Source organism: Aythya marila (genome assembly GCF_965140915.1).
Source record: "Aythya marila genome assembly, chromosome: 3".
NCBI lineage: Eukaryota > Metazoa > Chordata > Aves > Anseriformes > Anatidae > Aythya > Aythya marila.
Genome location: NC_139044.1, coordinates 5,042,936 through 5,056,107, shown reverse-complemented (window position 1 = coordinate 5,056,107; position 13,172 = coordinate 5,042,936). Strand labels below are relative to the sequence as shown.

Genomic DNA, 13,172 nt, shown 5'->3' with positions numbered 1-13,172 from the left:
TGTTCTTTTCGCCCTCGCACAGGGGTGGTGCGGGCGCGTTTCGTGCCGCGGCGCCTCCTGAGGGGCCGGGAGCCGCGCGGGGCCGCCTCAGCGCCGCCTCGGGGGAGGGGCGGCTTCTGGCACCTTCTGTCCGGCGGCGCGGGCGGGCCGCGGGCGGCGGGGCAGCGCCATGGCCAAGTGGGGGCAGGGGGACCCGCGCTGGATCGTGGAGGAGCGCGCGGACGCCACCAACGTCAACAACTGGCACTGGTGGGCCGGGGGCGGCCGCGAGGGGCCGGGGGGGAAGGGGAGAAGGGGAACGGGGAACGGGGAAGCGGAGCGGGGGCCGGCGGGCGCTGACGGCGCCGCTGTGCCGCCGCAGGACGGAGCGGGACGCGACCGGCTGGTCCAAGAGCAAGCTGAAGGAGGTGCTGGTGGGGCTGGCGGTGGAGGGCGAGGCCGGGCGCTGCGAGATCAGCGAGCTGAAGCAGGCCGAGGGCGAGGCGTCCTGCAGCAGCCGGAAGGGGAAGCTCATCTTCTTCTACGAGTGGAACCTGCGGCTCGCCTGGAGAGGTGCGGGGGCGGCGGGCGGGGGGGCCTCGCGTGGCGCCGGCTCTGAGGCGGTCGCGGGCGGCGCGGGCAGCGGCCGAGCCCTGCTGACAGGGGCTGCGGCCGCTGCTGGCTGCGCTGCCTCTTGTGGGGCCGTGTCCGGCACGGTTCGGCTGTTGGTCGCTTTATTTATTTAATTTTTTTCCGCTTTGGTTTGGCTGAGCGCGACTCCAGCGTTTGGTTTGGTGAGGGTGGTGCTCCTGGCTGAACGAACTCGGAACTGAGGCGAGGAGGCGTAAAGAAGTACCTGGGCTAAGTTTGGGTTCACCTCGGTAGCTAACTACGTTATAAATGTGTTATGAACCAAGGAAATAGTTACACCTGCGGTCTAAATCTTAACACAAAGGAAGGCAAACATAAAAAAAAAAAACCACCACGGGAGGTATGCTTTGTATCAACGCAATGTAAATACTTCTAATCCGTCTTTTAAATAAGCTCAAATTATCAAAGTTTTAAATAGTTTTGGTCTTCTTTTTGATTGTTTTATTTCAGTGTCTAAAGCTTAGAAATAGGCGGATATGCAGTGTTTTGTTGTTTACATTTCTAGACAAATTCCTCATACAATATTTTCCGTGTGAGATCTTCGTGCCCTTCAGTACAGACAGCTAACAGTGGGCTAGGTGATGTGTGAGGTTCGTTTTGAAGGAGTTTGCTACTACACGGTGAAATTCTGCAGTAAGCTGAGGCTGTTTAATCTTTATTTGCTAGCCACCACCTTGTGTGTTTCCTGAGAGCTCTTAATTAGAAATGAGAGTTAAGACCGAACTGCGAAAACAACAGTTTCTGTAATTATTTCCTTCTGCATGTCTTCCAGGATAACTAGGAATTCAAGCAATAGTTAAAATGTGGATACCTAAGAACAAAAAGATGTAACCCCTGAAATTTGCAGCCAGTTTGGAAAGTCCAATTTGGGAAGAAAAATATGCCCCTTAGCAATTAGGATTACAGAGCACCAAGAAAGTGATGAACTGACAGTACTTAATGGCACTGTAATTGAGCAAAATGGCTGTTCCCTCTTTCACGTTTTGAGGATGTAATGAGTATTTTAATGGATCCTTCTACGTGGTGATGGAAGCTTTATGAGGACTGGTGTATGTCCTTTTAAGCATGTATTGCAACGGTGGTTTTATAAGTAGGGAAGCATGCTTTTACTGTTAATTTTCTAAAATAGTGAATTGTCAGAAAACAAACCAAATAATCATATATTTTTTTTTAATAGTAGCTCTGCTACTGTAGTATTTGTATTTTATTTTCGTAAAAGGTAATAATTTTGCTTAGATTACAGTGATAGTAAAATTGTGAAGCCGTACCACAGCTGTACCTACATAATGTTGAACCAACTTTGTTAACTGGTGGGACTCTACTGTCCAGCACAGATAACATCTGCATCAGTCCCTTGGACAACCATTTTTCAAAGGAGAGAAAGTCTGTTCACTGTTTTTATATAAACCTAAATTTGTCATCCTGGCCTGTGTTACCAGGGAATCTGTATTTTAAGAGTTCTTAACGTTGGTAATAAAATTAGCAGAATGGATAGAAGTCAAGGTTGTATTTTGCTCCTAAAAAATTCTTCCTGCATGCTTGCACTTATTTTGGGGGAGAGTAGCTGAACATAAGATTTGCTTTAACGTGTGCAGAAACAGTGCACAGTATTTTTGTTGGTGCTCATCCTGGAACTGGAAGGACACGGTAGAGAGAAAACTGAGGAGGCTGCATGGGAGGTGTGTTGGGTTCTGAAGCGTAGTAACGGGGTAATTAAGTCGTTCACCTGGCTTCCTACTTGAGCTAACGGGTTCTCCTGGGAGAAGCTGAGAAGCCTGAGGGAGGTCCTGTAGCTCACCTTTTGCTGTGCAGATGTGGCTATCCTTCTGGACTAACTGCCTGCATCCCATGCTGTGCTTCATCGAATTGTGCCTGACAGGGATGGAACCTTTGCAGCACACTCCACTTCCCGTTACTAACCACCGTTCGCTCTTCTGGCTGAGAGATGTCTGAGTGTTTCCTTTGTGTACTTCACTGTGGCCTTGACCTTTAGCCAGGAGGCTGTATCTGCGCTTCGTGCCGCCCCGTAGACTGGCGATTGTTTCGGGGTGTGGGCAATGAAGGGGAGTCGGTATTTAGCTAGCTCCTTTGAAGGTGAGAGAATCCAAATAAATACAATGCTGGCCTTGATGGTAACTCCCCTTTTGCAGTCATGCTTAACACTGGGTTGTTTGGATTTTAGTCTTGCTGATAGAACAGCATGAAGATAACTGGATTTGGGGCAGAAGTGCATGCTTCTGCTATTGCTCTCTGAAGAAATTTTAACATGATCTAAATGGTGAACAAATTTAAATAACTAAATGCTTTTGTAAGGCAAGGGGGTCTCCACTGGAATGAAAACTTTACATTAGATCATTCCTTACCTTAGACCTTGCATTAAATCCTTCCACAGAAAGGTCTAAAGCAAGGAAGCACGGGACAGGGTTCCTGCTCCAGAACCCGTGTATCGAGCTCATAGAGCTTTATAGCCCTGGAGGTAAGTGACCGTGGGCCTTTGCCCAGACAGACGCAGGAGCAGAGCGTGTTCTCTGGTCCCGCACGGTCTGTCTGACGGGTGCAGTATTAGCGGCAGTACAACTGCGAAGAGCAGAAGGATTGTTCTCAAACGTTCACAAGTGGAGTTTCCTATTCTGTGTTTCAGTCATCCACCTGTCTGTCACACGTATGTGTGTTTGATGGTCATGTTTCTGTATGGTAGGAGCTTTCGAGGCACTCAAGGAGGAACAGCTGGCATTCCAGGGAGCTTCTAATTAATGGGCAGAGAAATTTAGGGGAGGAGGAAGTTTGTTTTTCTCCCCTGCCCCCTTTTTAGATTCATGTTCTGTGATGGCAGACATGTCTTTGAAAGTGGAGAGTATTAGAACAGCTGACAACTGAAGATGAGAGCAGAACGGTAGTGTGAAATGAGCTTAATGAGAGGGTGTACCTGTGTGCGTGTATGTGTACCCACTGACTGCCCTGTGCAGGAAATACAGTTCTGAGAACAGTTTACTGTGCAAGCATTGTGACACATTTGAGACTTTTTGATGCTATTTAGTTCCTTTAAATTGGACTCTAGGCAACTTGCTTCAAGTAACAGTTTTGAACAACTGATTTCCAAGCTCTTGTGATGGGGGAAATAGTTTTTAATAATGCATTTAAGAATTCGTTATGTTAATACAGGTACAGTGAAAGAGTCTGGTGAGAAACATAAGGGATCTGTTGAAATTCCTAACCTGTCAGAAGAAAATGAGGTAGATGATACAGAGGTAGGTGTGAAATACTGATATGGCTATATAGGTTCAGAATTCTTAAGTAAAGCGTTAATCAATATATAGGCATCATATTTTGATTTATGCTCTGATTAAGTGGGATAATTGCACTTGGATAGTTTATTTTGCTCTTCTTGTTTTCATTTTCATATTTGGAATCTTACACTTATCTCTGTTCTCAAATTTACCTACTAGGAATGTGCACGGTTTTCTTTGCTAATTATCGTTTGTGACTGTATACTAACTACACATTTGAGAAGAGCTCTGATTGTTAAAATCCTAAAGAAAAAACAACCTAAAACTTAAGGATTCTCCTAGTTGGTTGTTGTATAGTAGTTGACACTCTGGCTTCTACAGATTCCTCAGCTTTGCTGTGTATTAGACAACCATTTATACTTGATCTTGAATAAGCTGATCTGGAAATGAGATACTGTATTTATTTAAGTGAAAACCCAAAAGGATGTTTTTCTAGCAAAGGTAGGATAAATGGAGAATATAATGAACTTGAAACTGCAGCTGTCCCCTGAGTATAGTAAACAAAATATTCTCTTATATTGCCAGAATCCAAAAAGCTAATGTTTAGATGCGTCTTAGACTTTGTCATTGTTCTTTTTCTAGATAAATGTTAGCAAAAAGAAAGGGGAAGGCGATGTTCTGAAGGACCTTATGAGAACTGAAGGAACCACAAAAGTCAGAGAGGCCCTCAGAGATTATCTGAAAGCACTTAAAACAGGTAATGTAAGGCAGCGTGCTGCGTATGTTTTTATGCAGTCTTCTTTTTCCAAGAGATGGGTGACACACTGGCAAGTCCTTGGTGGGTTTTTCTTTTTTTTTTCTTTCTTTCTGACTGTCATCAGCTGAGGTAAAAATGTTAGTCCTTGTAGTCAAGATCTTTGTTGTTGTCAATTGTGTAGTGTCCAGAAGCTTCTGTAGTGATCCAGGCTATATTTTTGTGGTCACGTGCTGACCACAGAGATCACTGCAAGACCTGCAGGCTGCCTGGTTGGCTAGCAGAACAGGGCTCTACCCTCTTTGTCCTTTCGCTGATAGTTGAGAAGTTAATGGAGATGGTGTATGCCTTAATGGGCAAATCTTACTAATTTGGGGTCAGGTATTTTTGAAAAGCCTGTATTTTTGGTGGAAATTGCTTTTTGACTCTATGGGTAATAAAGACACATGGGTTAGGGGTGGAAACCAGATTGGAACTGTATGGCCTATTCTGTGCTCCCATCTTTAATGTCTCATTTTGTGCATCCCAGTGGTTTTCCCCATTCTGCAGTTTTGGCCAGCAGTCTTCATGACACAGCACAGTGTCAGGGCGGTTGTACGGCTCAAATGTTGTGCTGAACAGTGCTCTTCTTCACTGCAGAGTTTACCTTGGGAATGATTCTGCCAACGAAAGCTGCTGGTCAGGATGTGGCTGCTGAGAGAAAACTAAGTGGGAACGCTGTGCAGGTATGCTGGCTTCAAGTGTCAGACACATTTAATACTGTCATAAATGCAGTCCCTGCAGATTTTGCTGTGGTAACAAGTATCCCTGTGGTTTCCTGCAAACGTGGAAGTCTTTGGGGTGGCACTGCCTGCTCATTGCTGTGATCAGGGCATGTGACACCGAGATGCCTGTCACAGAACCCGGGTGTGGGTCTGCTGGGTGGGGATACCAACGTGTATCTGTATTGGTGTTCTGTAAGGCTGGGAGCTTCTGCAAGGTGAGGGTGGAGTTCACCAGCACTGGTCACTTCCCACAGTCTGAAGTTAGCTGTCTTTGTCTTACAGATGTCTTTGGTGTGAATTACTTGTCATTGTGTCACTTCAATTAGTGGATGCTTGATTAATATTACTGTAAAAAATGTGGAAGTACATTGTATAGTTACTGTATACTCGCAACACAGCATGTGTAAGGTTGAATGTTCAGAACTTAGAATTGCCTGATTTTGCTGTCATTCATGTGAATATTGTTTGCTTTACAGGCTTCTGTTTCGCCACATTCTTCGGATATAGTTGGTGTAAAAATTCCAACCGTGAAGATCGTTATGAGAGAAATATTCAGCTCTCCAGCAGATGAGCTTTACAGCGTCTTCACAACTAAGGAAGTAAGTGATGCTTTCAGTAGAAGAGCTTAAGGGTTGTACGAGGAAGGAGGCATTCATTACATCTGAATAGTTGTGTAAGTGATAAAATGTGTAACGTTCGTAGTGTCAAGATAATTTTCTCTAGGTACATTAAATGGAATGAGAGAGGTAATCATCCAGAAATTAGTGAGCTGTCGTTTTCTTGTAACTTCACTAAGTATTTATAATTCTGATAGTGGCTTAAAACATGAATCTTTTCAGCAAAACTTAACAAATAATGACTGAGGAATTTTAGTGGAGAAAATGGAAAACAGTTGACAGATGCTGAGGTAGTGTGTCAGGTCGATGGCATCCTACCACTGAACAAAAGCTAGCTCTCTGACCTAGTTGTCAAGTTCGTGAGATAGCAAGCAGAAAGCTCTATAAGGTGGCAGGAGGAGCATTCTGCTTTACATGTTTAATGGGAGCTTATTAGGGTGGCTTAGACCTTTTTTAGTCCTCAACTTAATAGGAAGAAAAGCTGCCAAATTCACAAAATAAAATTGCAGCTTTATATAATTTATATACAAACCTCCCTTGTCTCATAATATGGTGCATTATTTATTAGTGTATGGTTGTAGGTGACTGACTTGTGCTGTATTTTTTTCTTCCTAGTTGGTACAGAAGTTTTCCAAGTGTCCTGCTGTGATTGAAGCTGAGAAAGGAGGGAAACTCCAGATGTTTGATGGCTGTGTCAGTGGTGAATACGCAGAATTGGTAAGAACAAACAAAACCTATTTTGTACTTAAAAAATAGGGGTGGAGATGGTTCATTTTTTTCTTTGAGTTAAAAAGTACCTTAAGTTAAGTTTCTGACATGAACTGAACAGACATAAGAAAAGCTCCTCTACAGCAAAAGAACAGGGATCGGTTATACTTTAATGACCTGCACTGGGGGAGGGAACTGAGCACCATCTTTCTCTCTTTTTTTTTTAATTAATAGATTAAGAGGTATTAGAAAGCAGGTTTAAGTCTTATCTCCCAAATCTATTCTTCATGTAACTGGAGAAGTGATCTCTCTGCTGTTCAGGGCATATATTTCACTGTCTCCAACTGAGTGCTCTTGCAAATACCAAAAAAAAAAAAGTGGTGATTAGAGCTCAGCTCTGTTTTTGAAACCTCTGAAAACCATGTGCACAGTGGCTATCCAGATGACAGGGAGTAAAGTGCAGGGGTGAAAGCATGATTTGCCCCCATTTCAAGGTCTGCAATAAAACCGATATTTTACACTAGTATTTAATCAGCATGACCTTTCCATAGAGAGACGAAAATAATGGAATGTAGCAAGCTGAGAGTTTAATGAAAACAGTTTATTTACAAACAGACAGACAAAAAGCAATTTCCATACTGTTTGCAGTGGTGTTTTTGCTTATGCAAGATAATGTTTCTCTCCTTACTTTTCAGGGAAGAATTAGCATTCAGTAGTTGCAGTGTGAATTATCCCGAAAGCAGAGAACATGCTAATGGGAGGAATCTTCTTCTTTTCATCCAGGTCCCAAGCCAAAGAATTGTCTTGAAGTGGAGGTGCAGAAACTGGCCTGATGGTGAGTCTTTCTGAGGACCCCTAACAGAGGCTACACTTTGCATGGAAAAAAAACACAAACAATAACATGACAGTTAACAGCCTTGCTAACTGGAAGCTTGCTTAGTCTGTGTTTTTTTTGGAGAACAGCTTGATGTCCACAGAAATTATCATCTGTGAAAACAGGCTTCACTCAGATGCAGGCAAAAGTAGATGAAATTAGCTACCATACTTTTAATTTAACCCATTGAAAAACACTTGATTGAAATGTTATCTTTTCTTCCTTCAGAACATTATGCAACGGTTACCTTGAATTTCAAGGATATGGCTGCTGAAACAGAACTGCAGTTAGAGTGCAAAGCTGTTCCTGTCGCTAACGAAGATAGTACAAGACAATGTTGGAAGAAGCAGTATTTTGAAGAAATACGTATTTTACTGCAGCAATCCAAAGACAATATGGAATGATAACAGCACTGTAGTTTTGTTAGGGCATTACTTTTTATACATTGTTAAATTTTTTTTCGTATAATTTATTTGTGGGAAGAATAAAGACCCACTTCTATAATACTGTATATAATTTAAGCATTATTTATGGATTTTTAGTGAATGAGGTGGCCTCTAAGTCAGACTATGTATATAAAACAGGTTTACTTGGGGGAAATTGATCTCATTTGCACTTACCTACAACTTAACTTGAGAGATCAATTATGATTCAACTGCAGTAAAATACTACCATCGGAGGTAGGTAAGCTACATGAATCAGTAGAAAGCATTTGCAGTTCTCTAACATCCACTGTATTAAGTGGCAAATTGTCTCCCTAGGAAAGGGGATACTCATCAGAGGTGAACTGAAAGGGATTATAAAACAGATGATAAATTAGATCTTTCAAGAAACGTGGAGAATATAGTTTGCGGCCTCTTCAAATACCTTTTTTGAGATTGGTTTAACTGCAAACGGAATTTGTTTCTAACACTGTAGACAGTTTTAGGGAAAGATTATTAAAAATGCCATGTTAATCTGGTTGGTACGATGCTTACCACTGCTAAGTCTGCATGCACTGTACTGCCTTACTTGACCTCAGTGTGAAATTTAATTTGGAAGAAACAGTATTCATTTTTTCCTCTTGAAATTCTGTACATGTTCCACTCCAATAATTTATGACTGTTTGCAATTCTTTAGCAAACAACTGTTTGTTAGATAAATTTGACAGGCAAGTAGTTGGGAAATTGAAAGTAAGGAACTGTTACTCTTAATTATAGCCACACTGAGGTTAGCAAGAATAACTTAATTCTCAAATGATTTAAGTATGCAATTTCAAACAAATTTACCAAGAAAGGGCAAGCTCCCTATGGAAAACATGGTTGATTCAATAAAATGCATCATTTTTCATGCAGTTTACTTTCTCCATTAACTGATACGTCTAACTGAGTTTGTATAGGAGTTAAGTCCCATATATTTTATTTTACAGGACACCAACATATGACAACCTCATCATACAAACTTAAATGATGCAGAAGATAATGATGTGCTGCTGTTTCAGCAGGAGAGGTCTTCCCTTAAAAGTTTGCAGTTGGTTATCCCCTTTGCACTTAGGTGAGGTTTGTTGCACTAACAAGAGCAGACACCTAACATCAATAGGATATATGTACAAAGACTGTTTAGTAAACGTTGCATTACTTTTGTTGGAGGTGTCCATACAGAGGGTGGAGAACAACCTCTTGAAAAATGCCATGTTTTAGTAGATTAGGCTTCTCTCTTTCTAATTTTTTAAAAGTACAGGTACCTTTTTTCATAAATATTTAAGAAGATTTGCCTAACCTTGCAATTTCCATTTAGAGTATATTGGTTGATGAAGGGGCAACCTTTAGGTAAAAGTAGAAAATCTAGCTATAAAATTGAGATCCCTAAATTAAGTATAGGCTAAGAGATTTTGTGACCATTTTTGTTACAATCTGAGAGTACTTACTTACAGCCAAAGTATTCTCCAAAACACAAAAAATAATAGCAAGTCTCTTCAAACAGTATATACTGCAGCCCTAGTACGTTTCTGGAAATATGCCTCATATCACTTTTCCCTACAGTTAGCAAAAGCTTCCATTTTAGGGTCATAAGTGTCCACTTGTATGATTTGCTGGCCTGAATTTTCTCATCTCCTTCCACTAGCAGGAGTAATCCAACTGGACCAATTGCAAAACACCAGTGTAAAAAAAAGAAATTACTTACTTGTGTTCCTGGGTGTTGCACCACTCACTTCCAGATGTGGGACAGCCAAAACAAACAGGAAACTGCTGCTGCCACTGAGAGGTCTGAGACTGTGCGAGGAGGAACAGCCCCAGCCAGCTCTGCGTTCCTCTTTAACGCAAGGTGTAGTGAACTCGAGATGACCTGTGGTTAGCCTTCTTCTTGTTCCCTCAGGCCTGCGCAGCTGTAAGTTTGATAATATGTATAAGCTTTCTTTAATTTAAGACATGAAGTACCTACCTCTTCATTGCTTTAGGCTGGCCCAGCAGAAGAACTGGGCAATGAGTTCCTCTGCTTTGACAGCCAGGAGGAGTTCTGTTTGACTGTCCGTAGGGGCAAAAAAGGACGTCTTTTTGGTTTTGCTTCACCAGCATTCCTGCACCCTGCCCATCTTCACTGTAGGTGCTGGAACTTAGCTGACATTAGTGTTGTATTGCTGACCTGAAAGTTCAAGTTCTGCATTCAATTATATTGGGATTTAGAAGGCGTGTTTGTTTTACTTGTACTAGGTGGTGCTTTTCTAGCACTTCTAGTCATACCTAGTATAAAGGGGGCAATCACCATCTTAGAGAGGCAAAACGATTTATTCTGGAGTATTAAAACTCCCTATTCTCACAGATTCCCCAAGACTTTACTTAAAATCAAAGACTGTTAAATTATTTGTTATCCTCAGTCCTTGAGCTGGATGGAGCAAAGTTAGAAATTACTTATCATTTGGTAACAATACAATGATAAATGGTTTAGTAGCATAAATTTAGTTTGTTTTATAAGTTAATGTTTGTTTAAGAGTTCCCAATATAACAGAAGTGGAAAAGTAGAGGAGTGGAGACAGGTAAAGAACGTTTGAGGAAAACAATCACAAAACGTATTGGAATTTGTGTGTTTGCAAAAAGGCACAGGAGCACAGAAGGCATTCTAAGCAGAGCAAGCAGCATGAAGAGACAAAGCAGGAACAGAAGAAAATAGTTTGCGATATAACACTTTCATAACAGAGTAAGTTTCTAGACAACCAACCTCATCTCTGAGAAGGCCGAAAGGAAAAATAATTTAAATGTGAAAGGGAAGAGTTGTTAGAGGACAGCCGAAAATAGGTGTAGAGAATGATCTTCACAATTTGAGCCCAGGAGGCAGGGGCTAGCTGTAACAGACTATGCACAGTGAGGACAATGAAAGGAGAAACAGTTTTAAAATCTCAGTTTTGAAGGGGTTAAATGAGAGGCGGGACCTCTAGGAGGAAATACAAACAAATTAAGTCAGAGTTGGGATGAGCTGTGGAAGAGAATAAAAGCTTTAAGAGAGGGAGGAAGACACTTGGAGGTTTTTTTTGAAGACAGGCAAAAACAATGGTGTTCTTGAAGGCAAAGAAGTACAAACTAGAAAAATGATTTAAAGTAAAAGGAGGGGAATACTATGCAAAAAATAATGACTTAAAGAACATGGAAAATAAGGGACAGTAGAGGAAGATGAATGAAATGGGTGCAAACTTCAAAGGGCAAAACAGATATGGAAGAGATGGCAAGTGCAGGTACCACAGTTTTGTTTTAGGAAACTGAAGGCAAAGAAACATAAACTAGAAAAATGATTTCAAGTAAAAGAAGGGCAACACTGTGTACAAAACTAAGTTTTTAGGAAACTGAAAGAAAACTGGAAAAAATTACCAGTAAAATTGCAGGAAGACTCAGTTTAAAAGGAAAAAGGGAAAGGTAAACATAAGGGTAATCTTGACAATTTTTGAACAAAATAATAGAAAAGCTAGTATTCAGTCAGTTTAGAATCATCATCTAATTAAAGCTAATCAACATTTTTTAATAAAGCATCAAACAAATACGATCTAGGTTTTTGAAGGGGATACAAGGGGAACTGCTGGCATAACACAACTTATGTAGGATGTGTGTTTTACTATTTAAAGGTATTTACTTGAAGAGCTACCAAAACCAAAATACAGCATCACTGAAACAGTCTGAACTTGAAAGTTCCAAGAGGCCTTGTTAATGAAAAACGATTATCAAGTAAATGGACTTCCAGTGGAATTCTAAAGGGCTAGTTATGTCTTTGGGAGAATAAATTATAATAAAATACAAAAATTACTACTGACAGTATTTGCAAATCGCATACACAAATATGTAGGGGCAAACATCTCGAAAATAACTTAAAAGGACCCAGTCATTGACCAACTGAAGACTGCAGAGCTGCACACCAAAGGGGAAGAACTATGCTATTACTTGTATCACATATGTGAAATAATTGCTAAAATACCTATATTTGGTTCAAAAAAGACGTTCAAAGCATCAGGAAAAACAACCCTCGCAAGACAGAATCCCGCTCCCCAGTGACAATTATGGTATGACCTCATCCTGTATGAGAAGCCAAAGCCCAACAAAATGCCATAGGCAGAGCTGAAGTCTAACAACATTAACAAAACTCTGATGCACATTTTAATAAGAGTAATTAATTACAGAGACTACTCACCAAAGGGATAATTTGATTTCTTGAAGCTCTTAAATTGAGGTGTGATCCCAAAGTTCTTAACCACAAATTCCAAGGCGTGGTAGACTTGATAGATGAATTCTGATGTCATTATGTACAAGTTCTGACTAGAAACTGTTGAGCATTTCTCTGACGTTGCAATCTATGGAGAAGTTGATCAGAGAAGGTAATAAGGTTATTCCTAAAGAGAGTAAAAATGTAATTAATATTTGAATAATGATGAGACCAACCTAAGACCTCACCAACATTAATTTAATGGTTGTAAATACACGAATAAAAGTGCTAATGAAAGGGAATATAAAGCATAAACTGAAGACAGAAATGACTGTGGAAGGTTAAAAAAATACAGAAGGTTAAAAAAAGAAAGAATAAATTCAAAGAGAGTAAGAGAAGTCATAAAAGCACCACACAACAGAATCATGGACAAGTAAATGACGCTAAACTGCATTATATGGTAGACAGAATGAAGAAAGTTAAAAGAAAAAGACATGTCATAAAGATATAAAACCCCAAATGACCTTAGATACTGGAAAATGAAGCTAAAAATTGTTTAATCAGGTTAAAATCAAAATCACCAACAATCAGAGAGGTAACTACAAAATGGATATTGGTCAGAAATAACACGAGGAAAGGTGACGAGAAGAGATGATAAAGTCAGCCCAGCATTTAAGGAGGCAGAGAAGGTGTCAAGAAAGTGTGGGATCATGGCCAGAGGGAGTGGGCCCCAGAGGCAGCACAGGTAGAGGAAAGTCAAAGATGACAGCATAGGAAAAAAGGGGAGAATAGTCTAACGGGTTAAAATTAAGGGAAGAAATGAAAAGGTCTACTGGTTTCTTCCACCACTTTGTTACTAAATGCTGGAGAAATAGTAAAAAACAACCAATCCCTCTCAAGTGTGTGACTGAACATGCATGCACAGTAAAACGAAGA

At 40.8% G+C, this 13,172-nt stretch overlaps 1 protein-coding gene across 4 annotated transcripts; it reads left to right on the top strand.

Annotated features, from left to right (window-relative positions):
* The first annotated feature begins 100 nt into the window (after positions 1 to 100).
* On the top strand, positions 101 to 13,138 carry LOC309876451 (activator of 90 kDa heat shock protein ATPase homolog 2-like). 4 transcript variants are annotated; one of them, XR_014317177.1, is made up of 10 exons: positions 101 to 249; positions 362 to 552; positions 3,793 to 3,878; positions 4,500 to 4,614; positions 5,251 to 5,336; positions 5,852 to 5,974; positions 6,608 to 6,709; positions 7,484 to 7,535; positions 7,803 to 9,107; positions 9,681 to 13,138. XR_014317177.1 is itself a non-coding variant. In XM_082756732.1 (9 exons), the coding sequence occupies exons 1-9, from the start codon at positions 170 to 172 to the stop codon at positions 7,976 to 7,978; spliced, it is 1,011 nt and encodes a 336-aa protein (XP_082612858.1). In that variant the 5' UTR covers positions 101 to 169; the 3' UTR covers positions 7,979 to 13,138. The 4 variants fall into 4 exon arrangements, 1 of the variants encoding a protein (XP_082612858.1); XR_014317178.1 differs by having other exon boundaries at positions 9,678 to 13,138; XR_014317179.1 differs by having other exon boundaries at positions 7,803 to 9,941; positions 11,665 to 13,138.
* Positions 13,139 to 13,172: the final 34 nt, after the last annotated feature.

Bases quoted from the DNA above. Each gene is read 5' to 3' on its own strand.
- LOC309876451 (XM_082756732.1), top strand. From the start codon at position 170: ATGGCCAAGTGGGGGCAGGGGGACCCGCGCTGGATCGTGGAGGAGCGC. The intron at 3,879-4,499 runs GTAGGTGTGAAA...TTCTTTTTCTAG, and splicing joins ATGAGGTAGATGATACAGAG to ATAAATGTTAGCAAAAAGAA. The intron at 5,337-5,851 runs GTATGCTGGCTT...TTTGCTTTACAG, and splicing joins TAAGTGGGAACGCTGTGCAG to GCTTCTGTTTCGCCACATTC.